The 18,097-nt window shown below is 42.5% G+C and overlaps 2 protein-coding genes across 3 annotated transcripts; both read left to right on the top strand.

The window, feature by feature from the left end:
* The first annotated feature begins 77 nt into the window (after positions 1–77).
* ANKRD49 (ankyrin repeat domain 49) lies at positions 78–2,793 on the top strand. Of its 2 annotated transcripts, none has more exons than XM_074917163.1 (3): positions 78–175; positions 768–1,038; positions 1,846–2,793. In XM_074917163.1, the coding sequence occupies exons 2-3, from the start codon at positions 781–783 to the stop codon at positions 2,302–2,304; spliced, it is 717 nt and encodes a 238-aa protein (XP_074773264.1). In that variant the 5' UTR covers positions 78–175; positions 768–780; the 3' UTR covers positions 2,305–2,793. The 2 variants fall into 2 exon arrangements, with proteins under 2 accessions (XP_074773264.1, XP_074773273.1); XM_074917172.1 differs by lacking the exon at positions 78–175 and adding an exon at positions 197–310.
* Positions 2,794–5,423: 2,630 nt separating this feature from the next.
* On the top strand, positions 5,424–10,294 carry C1H11orf97 (chromosome 1 C11orf97 homolog). The gene is made up of 4 exons (XM_074901521.1): positions 5,424–5,519; positions 6,498–6,602; positions 9,510–9,635; positions 10,248–10,294. The coding sequence occupies exons 1-4, from the start codon at positions 5,429–5,431 to the stop codon at positions 10,292–10,294; spliced, it is 369 nt and encodes a 122-aa protein (XP_074757622.1). The 5' UTR covers positions 5,424–5,428.
* The last annotated feature ends 7,803 nt before the right edge of the window (positions 10,295–18,097 follow it).

Genomic DNA, 18,097 nt, shown 5'->3' with positions numbered 1-18,097 from the left:
GACCCCGGAAACGTCACATCCGCTGGCGGGCGCGGACCGGAAGGAGCCCGTGGTTGGGCGGGAGGGCGCCCTTCGGCGGGTGGCCCCGCCCCGCGCCGGCGGGTGGCCCCGCCCCGCGCCGGCGGGTGGCCCCGCCCCGCCCCGCCCCGTCGCGCTCCGTCGGTGGGGGCAGCAGGTGCGTTCGCCGGTGGGGCCAGTGGCGAGCGCGGGTGGGAGCCCGGCAGCCTGCAGGCAGGGCGGGGAAGCGGCGGGCTCCTGCTGGGCCATGAGGCCTTCCCGCGGTGGCGTGGTCCCCGCGGAGGCGACCGAGGCCAGTGCTGCCCTGCCGGGCCTGGGGTGGCTGGGCCCGCCCGGCCCTCGCTCGGGGCGTGAGGGGAAAGGGAGGGCAGCGGGGGGGCTGGGCGGAGCTGGCTCCGCGGGGCGGGGCAGGGGCTGCCTGGGGGTCTGGGCTTTTCTCCAGTTGTTTATAAAACGCGTGTTTCGAGTGGTCTCTACACAACACACGCTCAGTCTCGCACTGCGTGTCTGCAGGTGGCGCCGTTTCTAGATGGGGTAGCACTGGGGTTTTCTTGCGTCGGTATTAACTGGGGATCCTGGCGCAGCCGGCAAAGCCCAGTTTAGTGAAGGAACATTGAGTCTGCTCTTCAGTTTTGCTGTTTGTGATGTTGCTGATGTCTGCATCATCCATCAGATGTTTTCATTAACCATTAGTGCACGGGTAACAGTGAAAGTTATTATAAATATCGTTGTATATCTGCTACTTACAGATGCTAGCTGAAAATGAATAAAGACAAACAGATTGATGAAGAAGATGATGACAGCGAGCAGTTCGAAGACTTTACGGAGAATTTTAATCAACTTGAACTGCTGGAGACGCACAGACATTTGATTCCTGTAGGAACTCAGAGCTGTTGGTCAGGACAGTCTGATGATGACGATGATGAACAAGAAAGGAGTGAGGAATGGTATGAAATACAAGAAAAAAAAATGGAAAAAAATCCAGAGAAATTGCTACTCTGGGCAGCAGAAAACAATCGGGTAAGGCATATTCTATTCACATATATCACTGACAAGAATGTTACTTTGAGCAGATATCTACAGTTTCACCCACAAACAAAAATTTGCCTACACTTTTCTTTTTTCTTTCTCAACTATTTTGATCCAGTTTTGCAAGCCACTGCATGTAAAATCATTTCCCTTTGTAGCCCACACACACTAAAATATCTCTGGATCCATTAGCTTTCAGAACAAAAGCTTTAATTGTTCAGCGTTAAAGTAACAGCACTCTTCTAAAACTTCTGCAAACTGAAAGCATGCCAGGCTCTTTCTTCCAGACAAGTAAGACTTGGGTGGAAAGGGTGAATCTGAAATTTTATTTTCTCAAAAGCCCCATATGCAGATAATGGGTGACTGTTTTCCTATCTTTTTATGGAGAAAAAGCTTTTTATTCTTGGAAGTGAGGGAGAGATGACCAAGATTCCTATTATGTAGTTTATTACACCCTTGTGTACATTTATTTTCATTAGTTGCCTTTCTTACACACACCAGCTCCATCTGCAGTTCCGTGGAGGTATCTATGTCTTCACAGTGAATGGGGAGGTGTAAGATAAAGGTACCCTTAAGGCATTGCAACTCATGTGCATGTTACATCTCTTTAAAAACAAAACAAAAAACCCCACCAAAACCCCCCACCCCAGTAACAATAACTGGTTTCGTTTTAAAATTTCTTGTTACAGTTAAGCCTTTTTGAGACTGACAGAAATTCAGAATAAAACTACAGAACAGTATGAGCCATACATCTTGTCTGTGGAGTTTCATATTGAATTACCTGTTTTCTTTAAATAGCTGAGTACAGTGAAGAGGCTCCTTTCCGAAAAGCTGGCTCCAGTTAACGCTCGTGATGAAGATCAGTACACTCCTCTCCATCGAGCTGCCTACAGCGGGCACTTGGACATTGCACATGAATTGGTTGCCCAAGGGGCCGACGTTCACGCACAGACGGTGGATGGCTGGACACCTCTGCACAGCGCCTGCAAGTGGAACAATACAAAGGTGGCCGCCTTCTTACTTCAGCAGGGTGCAGACATCAACGCGCAGACAAATGGTTTGCTGACACCATTGCATATTGCAGCAGGAAACAAAAACAGTAGAGAAACGCTTGAGCTCTTGCTGATGAATCGCTATGTGAAACCAGACCTGAAAAACAACTTGGATGAAACGGCCCTTGACATTGCTCGGAGGACTGATATATATCACTACCTTTTTGAAATAGTAGAAGATTGCATAAATGCTGTGTCCCCTTAAAAGCTGTGGTTAAGCTTGTGAATGTGAGGTTTGCTGCCTCCTGTTTGTGTCCTGCATGCTCCTCAGTGGTGGTCTGTCCCTTTGCAACAAAGTTTTCATTTAAGATTCTTTTAGTATTCTCCTCAGGCAAAATGTCACTTCTTGCAGCTCACCTCAGTGATCTCGCTTATACTTTTGAGGCGCTACTACTGTTATTCAGAGTATTCAGAAAGTCAGTAATTTCAGCAAGTCGCCATGTGATTAGTGCAGATTTAGTGGGGCTTTTTTAATTGGTCTGTACTGTCAGAGCAGGAGGAAAAATGGAAATACTGATGTGACAGAATTCTGGCTTAGATATACAGAGTTTATTACAGCTCACTTGAAAATTATTTTTGGAGAAATTAAACTTTTTTAAAACTGCATGAAAGCTCAGAATGAATGTAACTTATTTGGGTGATACACAACATGTTTAGTGATCCTGGTGTAAGGCTTATTATAAAATAAAATATTTAACCCTAAGTATTTTGTTGTAATGTTTTTAATTGAAAGCTCAATTATCAGTGCAACTGTCTGTTCTTAAAAGGATGATAAGTAGTTTCAGTTTATTTTTTTCCTGTTACTTTTCAAGGAAATTATTTTGTATGAAGATCCTGTTTACTTTTCCCTTGTAAATTAAGTTGAGGAATAAAACTTTAATGTCATGGGTATGGCATTAGTTAAAACAAGCAAATATCAACTGTATGAGGATAAACAGCCAACATTCTGTTGGTAATTTAGGTAAGTTAGTGCAGGAAACACTCGACAGTGTTTCTCTTCCACTTCTGAATACCTGGAGGAAAATCCTCATTCCAACTCAAATATTAGGATTTAAGCGTAGTTTTAAAACTTTACTGGTATTTTTCCTTAAAATTCCTTAATTTCCAGACCATTCATTTATTTTCTTATTTAGCGCCTTTTTAATATGTGAGAGCTTGTATTACAAATCCTAGGCATTTGCATCTGAGTTGGACTTCCAAAAGTTCTGAGATTTGGCTGCTGTCATTTAACCAGACTCAAGGTGGTGGAGGTGGATGGGTTGGTTGGTTTCTTAAGATTTTTTTGAGGCCTTTGGCACACATTGGAGTGTAGCTTCTCTACATTTGTGCCACCTGTAATCTCACTGATTTTCAATAAACACTTGGGACCCTTCATCTGAGGGGCTCTTAGCAGGTCTTAGCACTGCGTACCATTTAGTTTAACTTAGCAGAAAAAATGTTAGTTAACGCTATAAATTTTCACAAGACATCACCACAGCTTCTGTTTGTCAGTTCAGCCTTCTGCTAGCAAGTGAAAAACTGACTTAGAGTTGATTTCAGAGTTTAATTTATCTATGTTACTGTTCACATCAGCCATATCAGTCTGCTTCTCTCAATCTTTCAATTTATTTTGGAGAATCAACATCTGGATTATTTAGCTATCTGAGAGTTCCAGTAGTGTGTACTTCTCATCTCTTATTTTTTTGTTCCCCCTTTTGTTCAAGTGTAAGTTTCACTACTAAATGCAAGTATTTAATGAGTGATGGTTTTCAAGTACCATTACAGTCCACATCAAAACAATTACTCTGAGCAGTTAGATCTTTTTTGATCAATAGTGGTTTAGAAGATTAGAAGATAGAACGTCAGCAATGCTGTCAGTCCAGCAGATGATCTTTATTGCAAGGGAATAAGTACACAAAAGATTTTCCCACGGTAATGTCATGCTACATGATCTTGAACTTCAGCTTTGTCACCTGTAATTCAGGAGTGGAGAAACTTGCTTCTCTGGGTTAATCAAATTGAACTGAAAACTGAACGTAAGACCTGCTGTACTGTCACTCAGTATGAGACCTGTAACAAAACACCTTGTTGAGCCATGCAGATGCCTTACTCGGTGATCCCAAGCTCCTTCCAGACACCAGTAACGGAGATGAAGCACATTTGTAGCAGCAGCAGGGTTGGCCACATCTGGTGCTCTGATCAAGGAACTGCAGAGGGCATCTTCGTCACCCACCCTTCTAGAAGCCAGGATCAGCATTTCTGTTAGAAAAGAGAGAACTGCCTCTGAACTATGAATGGTACAAGATGATTTTTAATGTTTATTATTTAAAAGTTTGGTTCCAGGATGTTTGTGCAGTATGAATACACCTCAAAATTCATCAAGTAAAAATACAGAAATGGATTATGTCATGCATTTGTGTAACTAGACTTGGTTTGTATCTTATAAATTCTCACTACTGTATGCAAAGTCTTGATTTCAAGGAACCTACCACGGGGCAAAGGAGAGCAAGACAGCTTCCCTGTGTGCCCTCTGGCAGCGTTATCTGTTGACTACTGTAAATGCCAGCTGTTCTTCTTAAAACTCTAACAGTGGCAAAACAAGGAGAGTCAAGTCTACTTCAGTCCTATGAACAGTGTCTCCAGATGCCTCATTTTATGAAATTCATTCTTAAAACCGAGCTAGTACTTTTGAGTATTAGTAGATCTACATCATCCATCCAGTTAAACTGAACTCTTTTTTCCATCAGTCTGCCATTGCCCCAGGCGAGGACAAGGCACCCTCTCATAAAGCAGGGCAGTGGTGACACCCCACGGGGGTACAAAACGTCAGTGAGGCGTGTGCCTGCTGCCGAGCATGGCAACACTGGCAGGCGCAAACACGGAGCCGTTCGTCCCTAGAGCAGATCCCTAGAGCTGTCACCCACCCGCAGCCCCAAGCAGGCATGAGGTGGCCGCGGCCTGCTGTCACCTGGGGATGGCGACAGGCCACATCCTGCCTTGGAGGATGCCCCGCTGTTATCCCTGGCCTGTGGAAGGGGTAAAACACCCGCGCTGTGCCTGGAAATGGCGGACCCGACCTGCCTCCCCCGGCGGGAGGCTGCGGGAGGCGGTGGGCTCCCTCCCTCAGGAACTCGCGGCCCAGCCGGGGCGCGGCCACACCGTGGCGGAGGGCGGGCTGGCCGCCTGCCCTGCTCTCGCCAGGGCCCGCCGGGACTCTGCTGTGCCCGCCGCTCCGCCGCCGCCGCCGCGCTCCCTCCCGCCGTTGCCGGGGCAGAGCCGGCCCGCCCCTGCCCCTGCCCCTGCGGCAACCGGCCCGCCCGGCTCCTACCTGCGCGGGCGCGGCGGCGGCCATGAGGGCAGCGAGCAGGGAGCGGCCGGCGGCGGCGGCCGACCAGGCGGGCAGCGGTGTCCGCGGCGAGGCGGCGGGAGGCGGGCAGCCCTGTGAGCGCGGCGGTGCCCCGGCGGGGCTCGCCTCACCGCCCCACGCTTGTTGCGGCCTCCATTCCCCTTGCCCCCCCGACCCCCCAGGCGTGTCCCCTCGGGGGAGCTGAGCCTTTCCCCCGCAGGTCCCCACTGATGCCCTGCGGCCACCTTGCTTGGCGGCCCCTTGCCTCCCCCGGCACCGTGCACCCCAACCCGGTAGGGGTGCAGGTAGTGCTCCGTCAGGCAGGGACTCCCCTGCCGCCATGAGGGGCCCGAATCCCTCTTCAGCTCCTTGGAGATCACCTTCAGCAAGGACATCTCCTTGGAGACCTCCTCCACGCGCGACCCTGCCTTGGGTTGTTGGCCATGGGGAGGCACTGGCCATGTCTCCTCGAGTGCCCAGGGCTGGCCTTGGCTCCTGCACGGGAGAGCCGCCCCACCGCCCTCCAGCCCACCAGCACTCCCTTCTTAGATATACGCACAGTCCTGTCGTGAGGAATCGCTCCGTGCTGGGGAGCAGACCCTGGCTGAACAATATCGTGTATTTGTAAGTGATTTGTCTTAAAGTGTGTGAAAGACGGAAGCAGAGCAGCATAAAATGACATAAAAGAGGCCTACAAGAGAGATGGAGAGAGACTTTCCACAAGGGCATGGAGTGACAGGATGAGGGGCAATGGCTTTAAACTGAAAGAAGGTAGATTTAGATTTAAGGGAGAAATTATTCACTGTGAGGGTGGTGAGACACTGGCACAGGTTTCCCAGAGCAGCTGTGGCTGCCCCCTCCCTGGCAGTGTTCAAGGCCAGGCTGGACGGGGCTTTGGGCAACCTGGGCTAGTGGAAGGTGTCCCTGCCCATGGCAGGGGGGGTGGAACTGGATGATATTTAAGGTCCCTTCCAACCCAACCATTCTATGATTCTGCATTACATTCGGCAGAGCACATTAGCATTTAAGGGTTTTAAAATAATTGGTTCTTTTGTAATATATTTTACCCACAGGGAATAAATTGGTTTATATTGAGCCATCTAGGAGAGTTAAAGAAATACTTGAAGAAGAGCTTTATTTTCGGAAAGAAGCATGCCAAATTAAACGTCCAGCTGCAGGTAATCCTCATTATCAGCAAATGGCAAGTGTTTATCAGAGCAAATGAAATATAAATTGCTTTGAAGAACTGTGGCAAAGTTATTATTTAAAAAAAACAGCCTAGAACATTTATGTAATAGGCTGGAGAACATTTAGAAACAGAATAATTGCCTGTAGTCTCTATTACCTTTTTTTGTGTGTGTGTCTGAAATTACAGGACCATAGAGAACATGGATAATTCCATATGATCTATCAGTTTAATAAAACAGAAATTAATGCCAAGCAGTAGGGAGGTTTTGTTACCTTTTTCTTTGAAATAAGTGTTGTAGTTATTAGAATACTTTGTTCCCTTCTGCTGTTCAAAACTAAAGTTGGTGTTGAAAAGAAAGAGTTGAGGTAAGAATGTTAAAGAAAAGACCAGAAAACAGTGAAAGCCATTAGAAAAACAGTCTGATTAGGCAGCTTAAAGGTTATGGAGAGACCTGGTTACAGTAGGCAAATATGGAAGTCTAAGAGGGAACAAGGTGTTCAGTCTAGCTAAACTATTAAAAGTTCTGAGAACTGGAGGCAAATATGAGATAAGATCGAGTAGAAATAATTAGCATTTTTTAACAAAAAGATAAATTAATGATGAAACAATTTAACAAAGTTCACTTAGATTCACCATTTTTAATATACATGTTAAATAATTTTGCACTTAAACTGTTAGTGCTGATACAAGCTCATTTGCTAGGCTTGGTGCAGGAATGAGCCTGAAGCCATGTGACCCATATAAGACAAAATTTACATCATGCTGGTGGTCTGCTGCAGCCATAAGTTACTCTAATTGTAGAAAATTAATTTTCTGAAGCTTGTAATGTTTAAGGATAGGTCATCTTACCTGGTTGACTACAAGGTCTTATTGCCTTTATCAATCAAGCCATTGTAGGTTATTATGTACCTCTCTGTAGAGTCCACTGAGTAAAGCTGGTTATTCCACAGCTTCCTTCAGTAGTCTAGCAGTTGGTGTATTTAAAAAAAAAAAAAAAAGCAAAAAAAAAAAATCTTGATTAATTATTCGGATATGCATGATTCAGCTCCTTGCTTTTCTTGGATATATAAAAGTGGTTTTTTCAGTATTCAGGATTTCCTTCCAGAGAAGTTATACACACACATATTGGTTTTGTCTGTTTATGTACTCTCACCAAATGTTTTGCCTCTTCTTTTAAAATGTGAATATCAAATGGGATCATGGTATTTCAGTATTTGTATCACCAGTAGCCTCAAAAGAGATAGAAAATAATCTACTTATTTTTGAGCTAACATTAGCACTAGGACCTTAAACTGTTTGTCGACTGTTACTCCTAAATCCATGATGCTTTTGCTCCACAATACATATTCTGTAGCCCTACATTCTCTTCTGCTGAGTAAAGCTATTCCTTGGTTATATTAAGCTCTATTTTGTTGAAAGAAGCTCACCATTATATATCCTAATTATTACATCCTCTACAAATGTAATAAGGGCATTTTTGTCTTTGTTTCCAAATTTGGAAAATTTTGAAAAAAGTCCAGTTTCTCTTATGTAGGATTGAGATCCATGTCTAAACTCAATCGTAATGAATTTTAAGCAGTTGGATTCACAGACAAAAAGGTACATAAATTAGGTGGGGTAATCAGTATCCTGCCAGATGTAAAGACCATTTGAACTTACAACTCTGTTACTCTGGTTAGGCTTCTTAGGCAGTTACAGCACACCCCTGCAAATGAATGACTTATGTAGGCTCTGTTATAGTAAACGGAGGGAAAAAGGCAAACACAGTTTGAAAGCACATTTCTTTTACCTTGTCCTAGATTCCTACCACTGCACCTGTCATGCTCTAAAAGGTGTCTGTTCTTTTCCCATTGACTGGTTCTGGACAAGTAGCTGCATTTCAGATGTTAACATTGGTCTGCTCAAGCTGTTCATGTGTCTAATGTTACTAAGAGCCGAACAGAACTATATTTCACTGCATCCATCTGCCAATGGATCAAAATTATCTAGAATATTTCAGTTTGATTGTATGAATGGATTCTACCAGATATGTTTTCACGATTTCCGGGGAGTCCCCCAATGAAATGCATGTTACAAAGGCTTAAAATACTAAAGACAATATAGAAACACTACAAAAATATTTGTCACAGGAATATATAATAAGGATGTATAACAAGCTCAGTGTATAAATACTATGTGTAGCATAATATGTTGTATGCATAGCATTACAATGCTGTGTATAAGAAGGTCAAATAGATACTGGTGTACAGTTTATTCAGCAAGTACCTAGTTCTTTTTTCATCTGTAAACATCTGGAGAATTAGAGATGCTCCCTAAATGGTCTGGGCTCTGAGAAACAATTGTCAGGTTGGATGGTTACTGATTTCCAGAGTTCAGATGATTAGTAAGTTTATTGTTTTAAATAAATTAGATGGTTACTAAATTGTAAACTTTCCACAAAATAAATAAGCTCTTTTGTTCTGTTTTGGTGGTGGTGGTTTTGTTTTGGCTTTTTGGCTGTTTTATTTTGGGAGAGGGGTGGTAGGTTTTTGTTCTGCTATCTTTTTATGAGGGCATTTGATATTCCAGTATGACCAATAAATAATGCTGGATGCATCGATGGTATTACTGCTGTTTCTTACACATTATCGGTCAGCTGCATCTTGCTTTAGTTAGGAGCCTAGCAGTCCTACACTGTTCTACAGAGAGTAGAGAGCGTAGTATACCTTTAGCAATATGAATTGCTCTCTGAAAATGTCAGTCTCTTTTAATTCACTATTGAGGAAGATTATAGTGTTCTGCTTAACTACTTCTAATTACTATATAGACCAAAGGGACCGTCTTAAAATGTACATTAATTCTAGAATAAGTTGAAGTAATCAGTTATAACAGTATTATTTTGAAAAACTGTTAACAGTGGCTCTGGAAGGAATTTGGAGTGTGAAAAAGAATTTCTCCACTGGAAGCCTGACACCAGTGTCACAGAACAGAAACAATTTACTTTTACAACCTCAATTCTACTCAAGGCATGCAGGAATGAAAAGTAAGAGTCAATAATAAGAAACTTTCACTTTAACACCTCACTTTAAAATGTCAGAGTAATATTATTTTATAAATCATAGACATCTCACAGGACTTCAGATCTGTTCTGTTCAGTGTAATTTTTTTCATCATATTACCTATATAGTCCTATAGTAACAACCACTGGGCATCTTTTTGCAGAGCTAACCCACCTCTTCCTTTAGTAAGCAGCAACAGACTTGAAATCTTTGCATAAGAAACCTGCCTAGGACTGCTATGTTGAGCCACCCTATTTCATATTCTGAAGCCTTTTGTAAATGTGTGGAATAATCACTTGTTTCCTACTGATGAGTCGTGAGTGTTGGTACTCGCCTTTCTTAACATCCAACACCCAACCTTAACCAGTTCAGATGTTTAGAAAAGCCCTCCTTCTAACACACCTCCTGAAAAGAGGCTGATCTAGGTATCATTTCAGGCATTTTAACATCTGCCTGCAATGTTCAGCTGCTGCTCTAGGGCAGATGTTTCTTGCTTTACAGTCAGTGGAGTGTGGCTTTTGTGGAACAGACCAGTTCCTTATGAGCTGGTGGATTTTAGCATAGTCTTCTCAATGTGCCCACCTTCTCTTTTTCAGTGAAATGTATTAACTTTGTAGTGGAAGGTGAAAGCTTCCAACCCTAAGGGAAACAGAGTTCATTCATTTTGTAAGAGGAATATTGTTAGTGCCATGAGCTTGCAGAATACATGAACTCAGCTATTTTACCATTAAATGAAGCTCCTTCCCATGTTCTCGGGGGCTAGCAGTCTAAAAAATACATCTAGCTGCATGACTAGAACCTCTTTCTTCCTATCTTTTTTGCTCTGGAGATAGTGGCATCCTAGTTACAACAGCAGCATGAATTAAGTTGTTGCTAGTGAAAGAAGTTTTTAACCAGTACAGCCTTCTGCCACACTGCTTTTGCTCTAGAGAGAGTACTTGTAGGAACATTTTGTTTATAGAGCAGGCCTAATCTATGCTAGGTATTAACTGCAGCCACTTCTGGTATGTACTTAAACCAAGAAAATTTTAGCCACACCATAGAAATTACAGCCAAGGAATACCTCAGAGTTTGGAGGTGTTGGCATAATTTTAAAACTCATGTACCTGAGTCTTCTAGTGAAAGCCTGCAGTTTTCAAAGATCCTGATGTTTCTCATTAAGATCCATGAGGGAAGAAGAGCTTTAAAACAAAGCCGTTTATTAAAATTTGTTTAGGTGCTGAAATTTGTGGACCCTGTTCCTTTTCCTTTGGGAATTTAGATGTACCTTCGCTGCCAGGGACTGCTGCTAGAGACAAGTGATGCTCTCCTCACTAGCTGTACTGCTTGTTTTACAGCAGGTATCATGACAGAAGGGGTGACAGAAAAGATACCAGACAGGATGAAAACTGGAAGCAATCTGGCTTCAGCTCCTATACTCACCAAACCATTTTGATTCACGCACCCTCTTCTCTGTAAGGATCTAAGGACAAAGTGAGGTGATAATGTACTAACTTGGTGGAATAGGTATAGGCTATGGAAATGGACAAAAAATAAGAGAGGTTTCAAGAGAGAAGTTGAGCCTACTGTGTTTAGTGCCAGAAAGAAAAGCACCACCAAAAGGAAAATGAAGAAGTACAGACAAGAGGAATGAAAGAGGAGATAGAACAGAAGGCTGGGAATTGCTGAAGGGAATTCCTGAAGTAGAACACAGTTCAGCCACACAGGGATACAAACTGAAAGAAATTAAGGAAAAATATGTAGGACAAGTAAGTAGAAGAGACAAAAAGAAAAAACACATACCCATGTTGCTGAATTTACTGAAATTAATGCATTTATTTTTGCTTCTCCCATTTACTGCCTTTCCCTAAAAGTGACTAGAGGCTTGGGGGGGTTCACTGTGTGGTGTCTCATCCATCCTTACAGCGGATCTTGTTTTTTTACAGATTGCTGAATTTCAGTGCTGTGAAGAACTGAGCCTGTTGTGATGTGTCAAATCAAACATCAAAATGACTAGCTGCCTTTAGAAATGTAGATTGGTATTTCTAAGATTTTGAAGAAAGCTCTGTGTGGATAGGGAGCTATTTCCTTTGTTGTTGTTTTAGTCATGTCCTTGTACTTCTTTTTTATCAGATGTTGTAGTAGCCAAATCTGATCCATATTTCAGCCAGTGATGAAGATGCCACAGTCTAAAGATAACAAAATGTTCTTCCTGACAAAAATGTGCTACTGTGAAACTTGACATTTTCATAGGCTTCTCTGTTGCAAAGTGATTCTAAGTTCCAGCAGAAGATTGTAATGTAATTGAAGAGATGCCTTAAAATGCCTTAGGCTGTACGTTCATTAAATTGAGCAGTTCATAAGACAAGAGTTTGTGATTCAGTATCTAGCCTGATTTAATAAAAGTTTAACATAAATAAGCCTTTCTATATGTAAGAGTTATCATAGTGTCAAACAACCACAGAGGCAGCATGGAACCTGAAATAACTGTCACTAAACTCTCACTCTTGACCATTATTACAGTGAGGTAGTACAAAATGATCATTAGTTTGTTTGGTATTATCACAGCACTTAGGAAAGGAATGTGGATCATTCTAGGTGCTGCATAAAACCAGAACAAAAGATAGGTTTGAAAGCTCATGGATGGTTGGAGTAGGTACCAGAGACAGGAGTGACATTTGCAGCTACACAATAGCTTCAGTGCAGCTTCAGTGATTCAGGCAGCAGCCGAGGGCCTGGAAGCACACTCCCACAGAGCATCTGAGCTGGCTGAGCCTGGACCACGCAGGACAAGGTGAAGAGTGATAGTAGTTGGAGATGCCTTGCTGCAGGAGATGGAAGCTCTCATTTGCTGCCCCAACATGCTGCCTGGGGAGGTTTGTTGGGGGGCTGAGATCTCAGATGATGTGGAGAGTGTGCTGAGTCTCATCTGGGCCTTAGACTTTGACTCCCTGCTGCTCTTCCACATGGACACCAGCAATACTGCCAGGGGAGACGTGGAGAGTATCAAGCATGACTACACTGGGAGAGTACACTAGGGAGAGTCAAAGACACAGGTGCCCAAGTCATTTCTCCTCAATCCTTCCGGGGACAGTGTAGGGCTGGAGGAATGGATGGATCCTGTGGGTAAACTATTGTTTGCACATCTGGTGTTGAAAAAGGGGAGTTGGCTTTTATGACTGTGGGATGTTTCCTCTGAGTACTAAGAACTGCTGGGATGAGATTCACCTCAACAAGTAGACCAAAAGCTATATTTGTACTATAACTAGAAGCATCCATGATTGTTTCCTAAATGCTGTGATAACATGAGAAACAGATAGCAGTGGACATTTGCCTAACCAACCTGGGGAGGAGAACTGTAAGCAGGACTGACAGGGGAGGGAGGTGACAACCCACGATCGAGTGAGGAGGTGGTGGACCAGCTTGGTAGGCATGATATTTCCTGTTTTCATGTTTAGCAATCTTACTTAATGGTCAGTCTTTGCCATATTTCTAGAAAAACTGTAGCACATTATTTTCCAAATTAACAATACTTAGCACTTACCAGCACTTTTCATTACCAGAATTCTTCCCAGACATCCCTCCAGAACATTTGTGGGATAAACAAGTGTTACTGTCTTTTTAAAGAAGGGAATTGTATTGTACAGTGAAAAAAATGAACTAGGACTGATGGATAATTTAAAATTAGGGTTGAAGAGATCTTTATTCCCAGTTATACCTCAGACTGGTAATTCACATGTTTCCTACGGTGTGATCCTAAGAGGTGGAGATGGGATTATTTTCTGGGGCTCTCAGATCCTAAGGAAGTATCTAAACCACACTGAATATCATTAAAAAGGAAGAGTGTCAGTGACAACTTTGTGAAGGTAGACTTTGTTTTCCTTTGTTTTTTTACAGTTATCTGTGAATGAAATGGGATGTTTGTTTTTTGATTGTCTGGAACACAACAACCCCCAGCAGCGCTACAGGCCTGGGGAGGAGTGGCTGGAGAGCTGCCAGTCAGAGAGGGACCTGGGGGTGTTGATTGACAGCCGGCTGAACAGGAGCCAGCAGTGTGCCCAGGGGGTCAAGAAGGCCAATGGCATCCTGGCTTGTGTCAGCAATAGCGTGGCCAGCAGGGACAAGGAAGGGATCTGACCCCTGTCCTTGGCACTGGTGAGGCCGCCCCTCGATTCCTGGGTTCAGTTTTGGGCCCCTCACTACAAAAAGGACATTGAATGACTCGAGCGTGTCCAGAGAAGGGCAACGGAGCTGGTGCAGGGTCTGGAGCACAGGTCGTACGGGGAGCGGCTGAGGGAACTGGGGGGGTTTAGTCTGGAGAAGAGGAGGCTGAGGGGAGACCTCATCGCCCTCTACAGCTCCCTGAAAGGAGGGTGCAGAGAGCTGGGGATGAGTCTCTTCAACCAAGTAATAAGCAATAGGAGAAGAGGTAATGGCCTCAAGTTGTGCCAGGGAAGGTTTAGACTAGATATTAAGGAGCATTTCTTTCCAGAAGGGGTTGTTAGGCGTTGGAATGGGCTGCCCAGGGCAGAGTCCCCATCCCTGGAGGTGTTTAAGAGTAGAGTTGACATAGCGCTGAGGGATCTGGTGTAGCTGGGAACTGTCAGTGTTAGGTCAATGGTTGGACTGGATGATCTTCAAGGTCTTTTCCAACCTAGACAATTCTGTGATTCTATGATTCTTCTCTGACACTAAAAGTTTGGGTTTATTTTTGTATCAGTGAGAAGGAAAAAAAACCCACTTCCTAGTTGGCTCCAAGACAACTCTTTTCAGCATTTCTGTTTGATTTCTAAATGAAAAATAATATTGGCACTGAAAATTGCACCTGAGGCACTAAAGGAGTAGATATTTTTGAAACCATTGTTCTCTCTTTTTAGATGCAAATTTGATCATGAGCCACACAATAATGTTTGAAAAACACTGAGTTTTAAGATAGAGGGTTTGATTAAGCTTGTTGCATCTCAGTTCTGCTCCTTGCTTCGTTTGTATTCTACTCCCCTCCTCCTGCTTTCTCATTCTTAGTAATTTATTTTTTTCATGATCTTGTTTTAAAATTTTGCAAATGAAAAGACTTTCTGGGTCTATCCTATATTTCTGCACTAGCTCAGTTTTGCTGCAACAAAGGCAGATTTGTGAATCTCATTTGCTCCTTTGCTCCCTCCTCCTTTTTGTGCAACCTTGTACAACAGAGAAATGTCTTTTATATCTTTTCTACTGAGTATTTGATTTCAGTTATGAGGCTTGGGTAATTCCTAGCTGGTCCGATATATTCATGTTCATGATGTGTCTCATCTTTCCTCTGAATAAAACAAAGCAATTTGTTTAAATATAACAACATTGCTTAATATTACAGTAATGTTATTGATATTAATATATTATGTTTATAGTATATTTATAATATTTCATCAAATGAGGTGTCAGGTAATTTAAATTAACTGTGCTCACATTTTATCATAGTGACTTTTTGCTGTCTAACTGTTGAGCTACCCTTTTCTTTTAGTTTTTTTGTATTACTTCATTTCCAAACTGAACATTACTGTTTTGGAAGGCAAATGTTATCGTTGCTGCCATGTATTGATAATCACGTTCAAACACTGACATCTTTCAAAGGCTATGTCTATATTATCAAGCGATGAAGCACAGTAGGAAGGGGTCAAGTTATTAAAGAAACTCATATTGAGAGCCCCATAACTAAAGTAGATGTGGCTTAGGAAATTTACTTCACACTAGAGCTAGTCTTGTCTCCTGGACTGAAATGCCACCTCAGTGCTTGAGGTTCAAAGATGTTTGAAGAAAAGCCCTACCACAGACCCTTGCCCTCTAGCCTGGGGGATGCTCACTGGGTAAAACGAGAGCGTCAGAGCTGACTGCACATCACTGGCCCTGCTGCTGTTGATGCCTAAGATGCAGTCCAGTGATCCAAAAAACCAAGGAAGATTGCAATTCATGATAACTGCTAATAAATATCCAGAGAGCCAAATTCCAGCTTGCTGGTACATGCTTGTATGAAAAGTGTCTGAGGATCATGTGGGTTTGGTAGGAGAGTTTTTTGCTCTGATTTTTGCTCTGGTCTATACTGGTGAACACAAAGATGTGTGCTGCAGTGGGAAGTCAAAGGGCGTTCTGGGGCAGGATCCTCCATCCACAGCGTACACAGCACATTTGTTCGTGCCTGTGCCTTGACCTGGAAACATCAACTTCACATAGTTTTAATCCAACCCTGCTCACAGTCACGAGGGGAACTGTAGCCGGGCAGAATATTTTACCATCATATTTGCTGCCTGTGCAATAACATGGGCTTGTCTGTCCAGAAGCTGTTCATCCAATGAGGTAATCATCAACCTTCAAATGAATCTTTTATCTCTGGTCATATTTCAGAATTTTAAACTTCCAAGCAGAAAGATCATAATCCTGATTATAAAACACTAGGTAATCAAATGATGGGCATTTAAAGTTTCCACTAAAATACAGCGTGCAATTTATACAGAACAGAACTTTTATCACTCTTTTTCATACAGGATTTTGGCTCTTACTTGGCAAAAACTTGCATTCTTGCATTAAAACCATGGAGACTATTTATGAACAAGAGATTTCAAAGTCATTCTTAGATTTCAAAGTCATTCTTAGTGTCATTTTGGTACCATATAGCATCCTGCTACACTTTGAAGCTGATCACGTTTCCTTAGGATAAAAAACTCCACAGCGTTTCCCTGGTTGACAGAATGTCTGGCTTGATAGCTGTGGCTGAAAATACAACCACATCTTGCAGTACCTTTTAAACTGTGTTTGCAAGACAGTTGACAAACAAGTTCAAAGACTTTTCTAGGCTTAAATACTTCTCAACTGTGACAAAACAGAGTGAGTCAGAGTAGAAGAGGAAGCCAGCTGGGAAACTCTAGGCAAAAACATTTACTGCTGTTAGAAACAGCAAACATTTAACCTTCAAATAAGAAAAATATTTTTCATTTTGCAACAGCTTCATTACTAATGGCTAGCCTTTTATTTGAAATTCCTGACTATCAGCAACAGTGGAACTTGCTCTGGTTTTCACAGAACAGTTAAACCACAGTTCCCCTATTTGTGGATCCAGTACCAAAAAGTCTGTGTGGTCCTCAGTCCATGGAGCTCTCTCCTGGGATGATTTACCTCCAAAGCAGATGAAACCAGGTGTGTTTCCTCTGGAAGGTATGCAGACATCTAGTAACACTATTTAACCTTCATCACGTTATACTTCCCAGTGATGTTTGTGGAGTTTTTCCCAAGTCAGAGTGAACAAAACTGCTTGACAAAACCCTGCCAACGCAGAGTGGCTAATCACAATTATGCCACTGACTTGCTGTGTCTTACGGCAGAAATAAGGCAAACTGGAGCTGATGTGGGTTACTGCCAGGTTGGTGTTACTTCCCTAGAAGAGAAATGAGACATTGGAAAGGAGGGATAAACTCCTCACCTACACACAGGTCTGAGGACACATGACCTCTAACTTTGGACCTGACAATGAGGTCACTCCCTGTATCCCTCACTCTACAGCAGCACATCAGATCTTGCTTGTAATTTTACTACACCAAAATTTCCAGGAGGCTGCTAGACTCTTAAGATGAAGGCACAGCTATCATTGCTTTCAGTAGTGACTATGATGAATATCTAACTAAAATATATTTCTGTGCCATCTCCCTGCTGTGAGCAGTTTGAAGAACACATAGTGATAGCAAAACAATTGGGTCTGTAATTTGTAAAAATTCTAAAATATGCCTTGAAAATAGGTTTCATTGTGCTGTAGATACAAATTCTATAAAGGCTTTTGAACTAGTGGACTCCTCACAATGTGTAAACGTAAGCATGTATTTAGTCTCCACAGAGGCAGGTGTAACATGAAAAGGAACTTACGGTGACAGTATTACTCATAGAAACATTTTAGGCTACCTCCCTCTCATCTAAATTGATCTAATTCTTATTTTCCATAATAAGACAAATAGGAAATGTTATAACACTGTATTTCCATGCTGTATATACGATCAGAACTTACTGTGGATTTCAGTAATAGCTTTATTCAACATGCAGTGTAGAGCTTTAGCAATCAGTGAGTTGATGAATATAGAAAGCCTTGTTTCTGATCTCATGCTAAATAATTCAACAGATTTGTTCTCATACGACAATAGTCTTAAAATGGATGCCACTGCAGTGCAGCTGAATGTCATGCTGAAGTTTCACTGTTTTTCACTGCAAAAAGTCAAAAGCAACTAGCCAACTCTTGCTACTTTCACAACGAAAGCTTTTTTTTTTTTTTTTCAAATTTGTCACTACTTGCCTTGTAAGGACTTCCATGTTGAGTTGTCCTGAAACATTTCATAAACTCTGAATTAATGCCAACATTTTTGTTGACTTTATCATTTCAGGATCAGGCCTGGCATCATCATTGTAATTGGCTAGGCTTTCAAATTGGAATGGCTTAGCATCAAACCTTCGA

This window comes from Athene noctua, chromosome 1 (genome assembly GCF_965140245.1).
Source record: "Athene noctua chromosome 1, bAthNoc1.hap1.1, whole genome shotgun sequence".
NCBI classification, from domain to species: domain Eukaryota; kingdom Metazoa; phylum Chordata; class Aves; order Strigiformes; family Strigidae; genus Athene; species Athene noctua.
This window is presented reverse-complemented; position numbering and strand designations above follow the sequence as displayed.

Coding starts and splice junctions, on each gene's coding strand:
- ANKRD49 (XM_074917163.1), top strand. CDS start 781: ATGAATAAAGACAAACAGATTGATGAAGAAGATGATGACAGCGAGCAG. Junction 1,039..1,845: donor GGGCAGCAGAAAACAATCGG/GTAAGGCATATT, acceptor TTCTTTAAATAG/CTGAGTACAGTGAAGAGGCT.
- C1H11orf97 (XM_074901521.1), top strand. CDS start 5,429: ATGAGGGCAGCGAGCAGGGAGCGGCCGGCGGCGGCGGCCGACCAGGCG. Junction 6,603..9,509: donor AATTAAACGTCCAGCTGCAG/GTAATCCTCATT, acceptor AACTGTTAACAG/TGGCTCTGGAAGGAATTTGG. Junction 9,636..10,247: donor AAGGCATGCAGGAATGAAAA/GTAAGAGTCAAT, acceptor TCTCTTTTTCAG/TGAAATGTATTAACTTTGTA.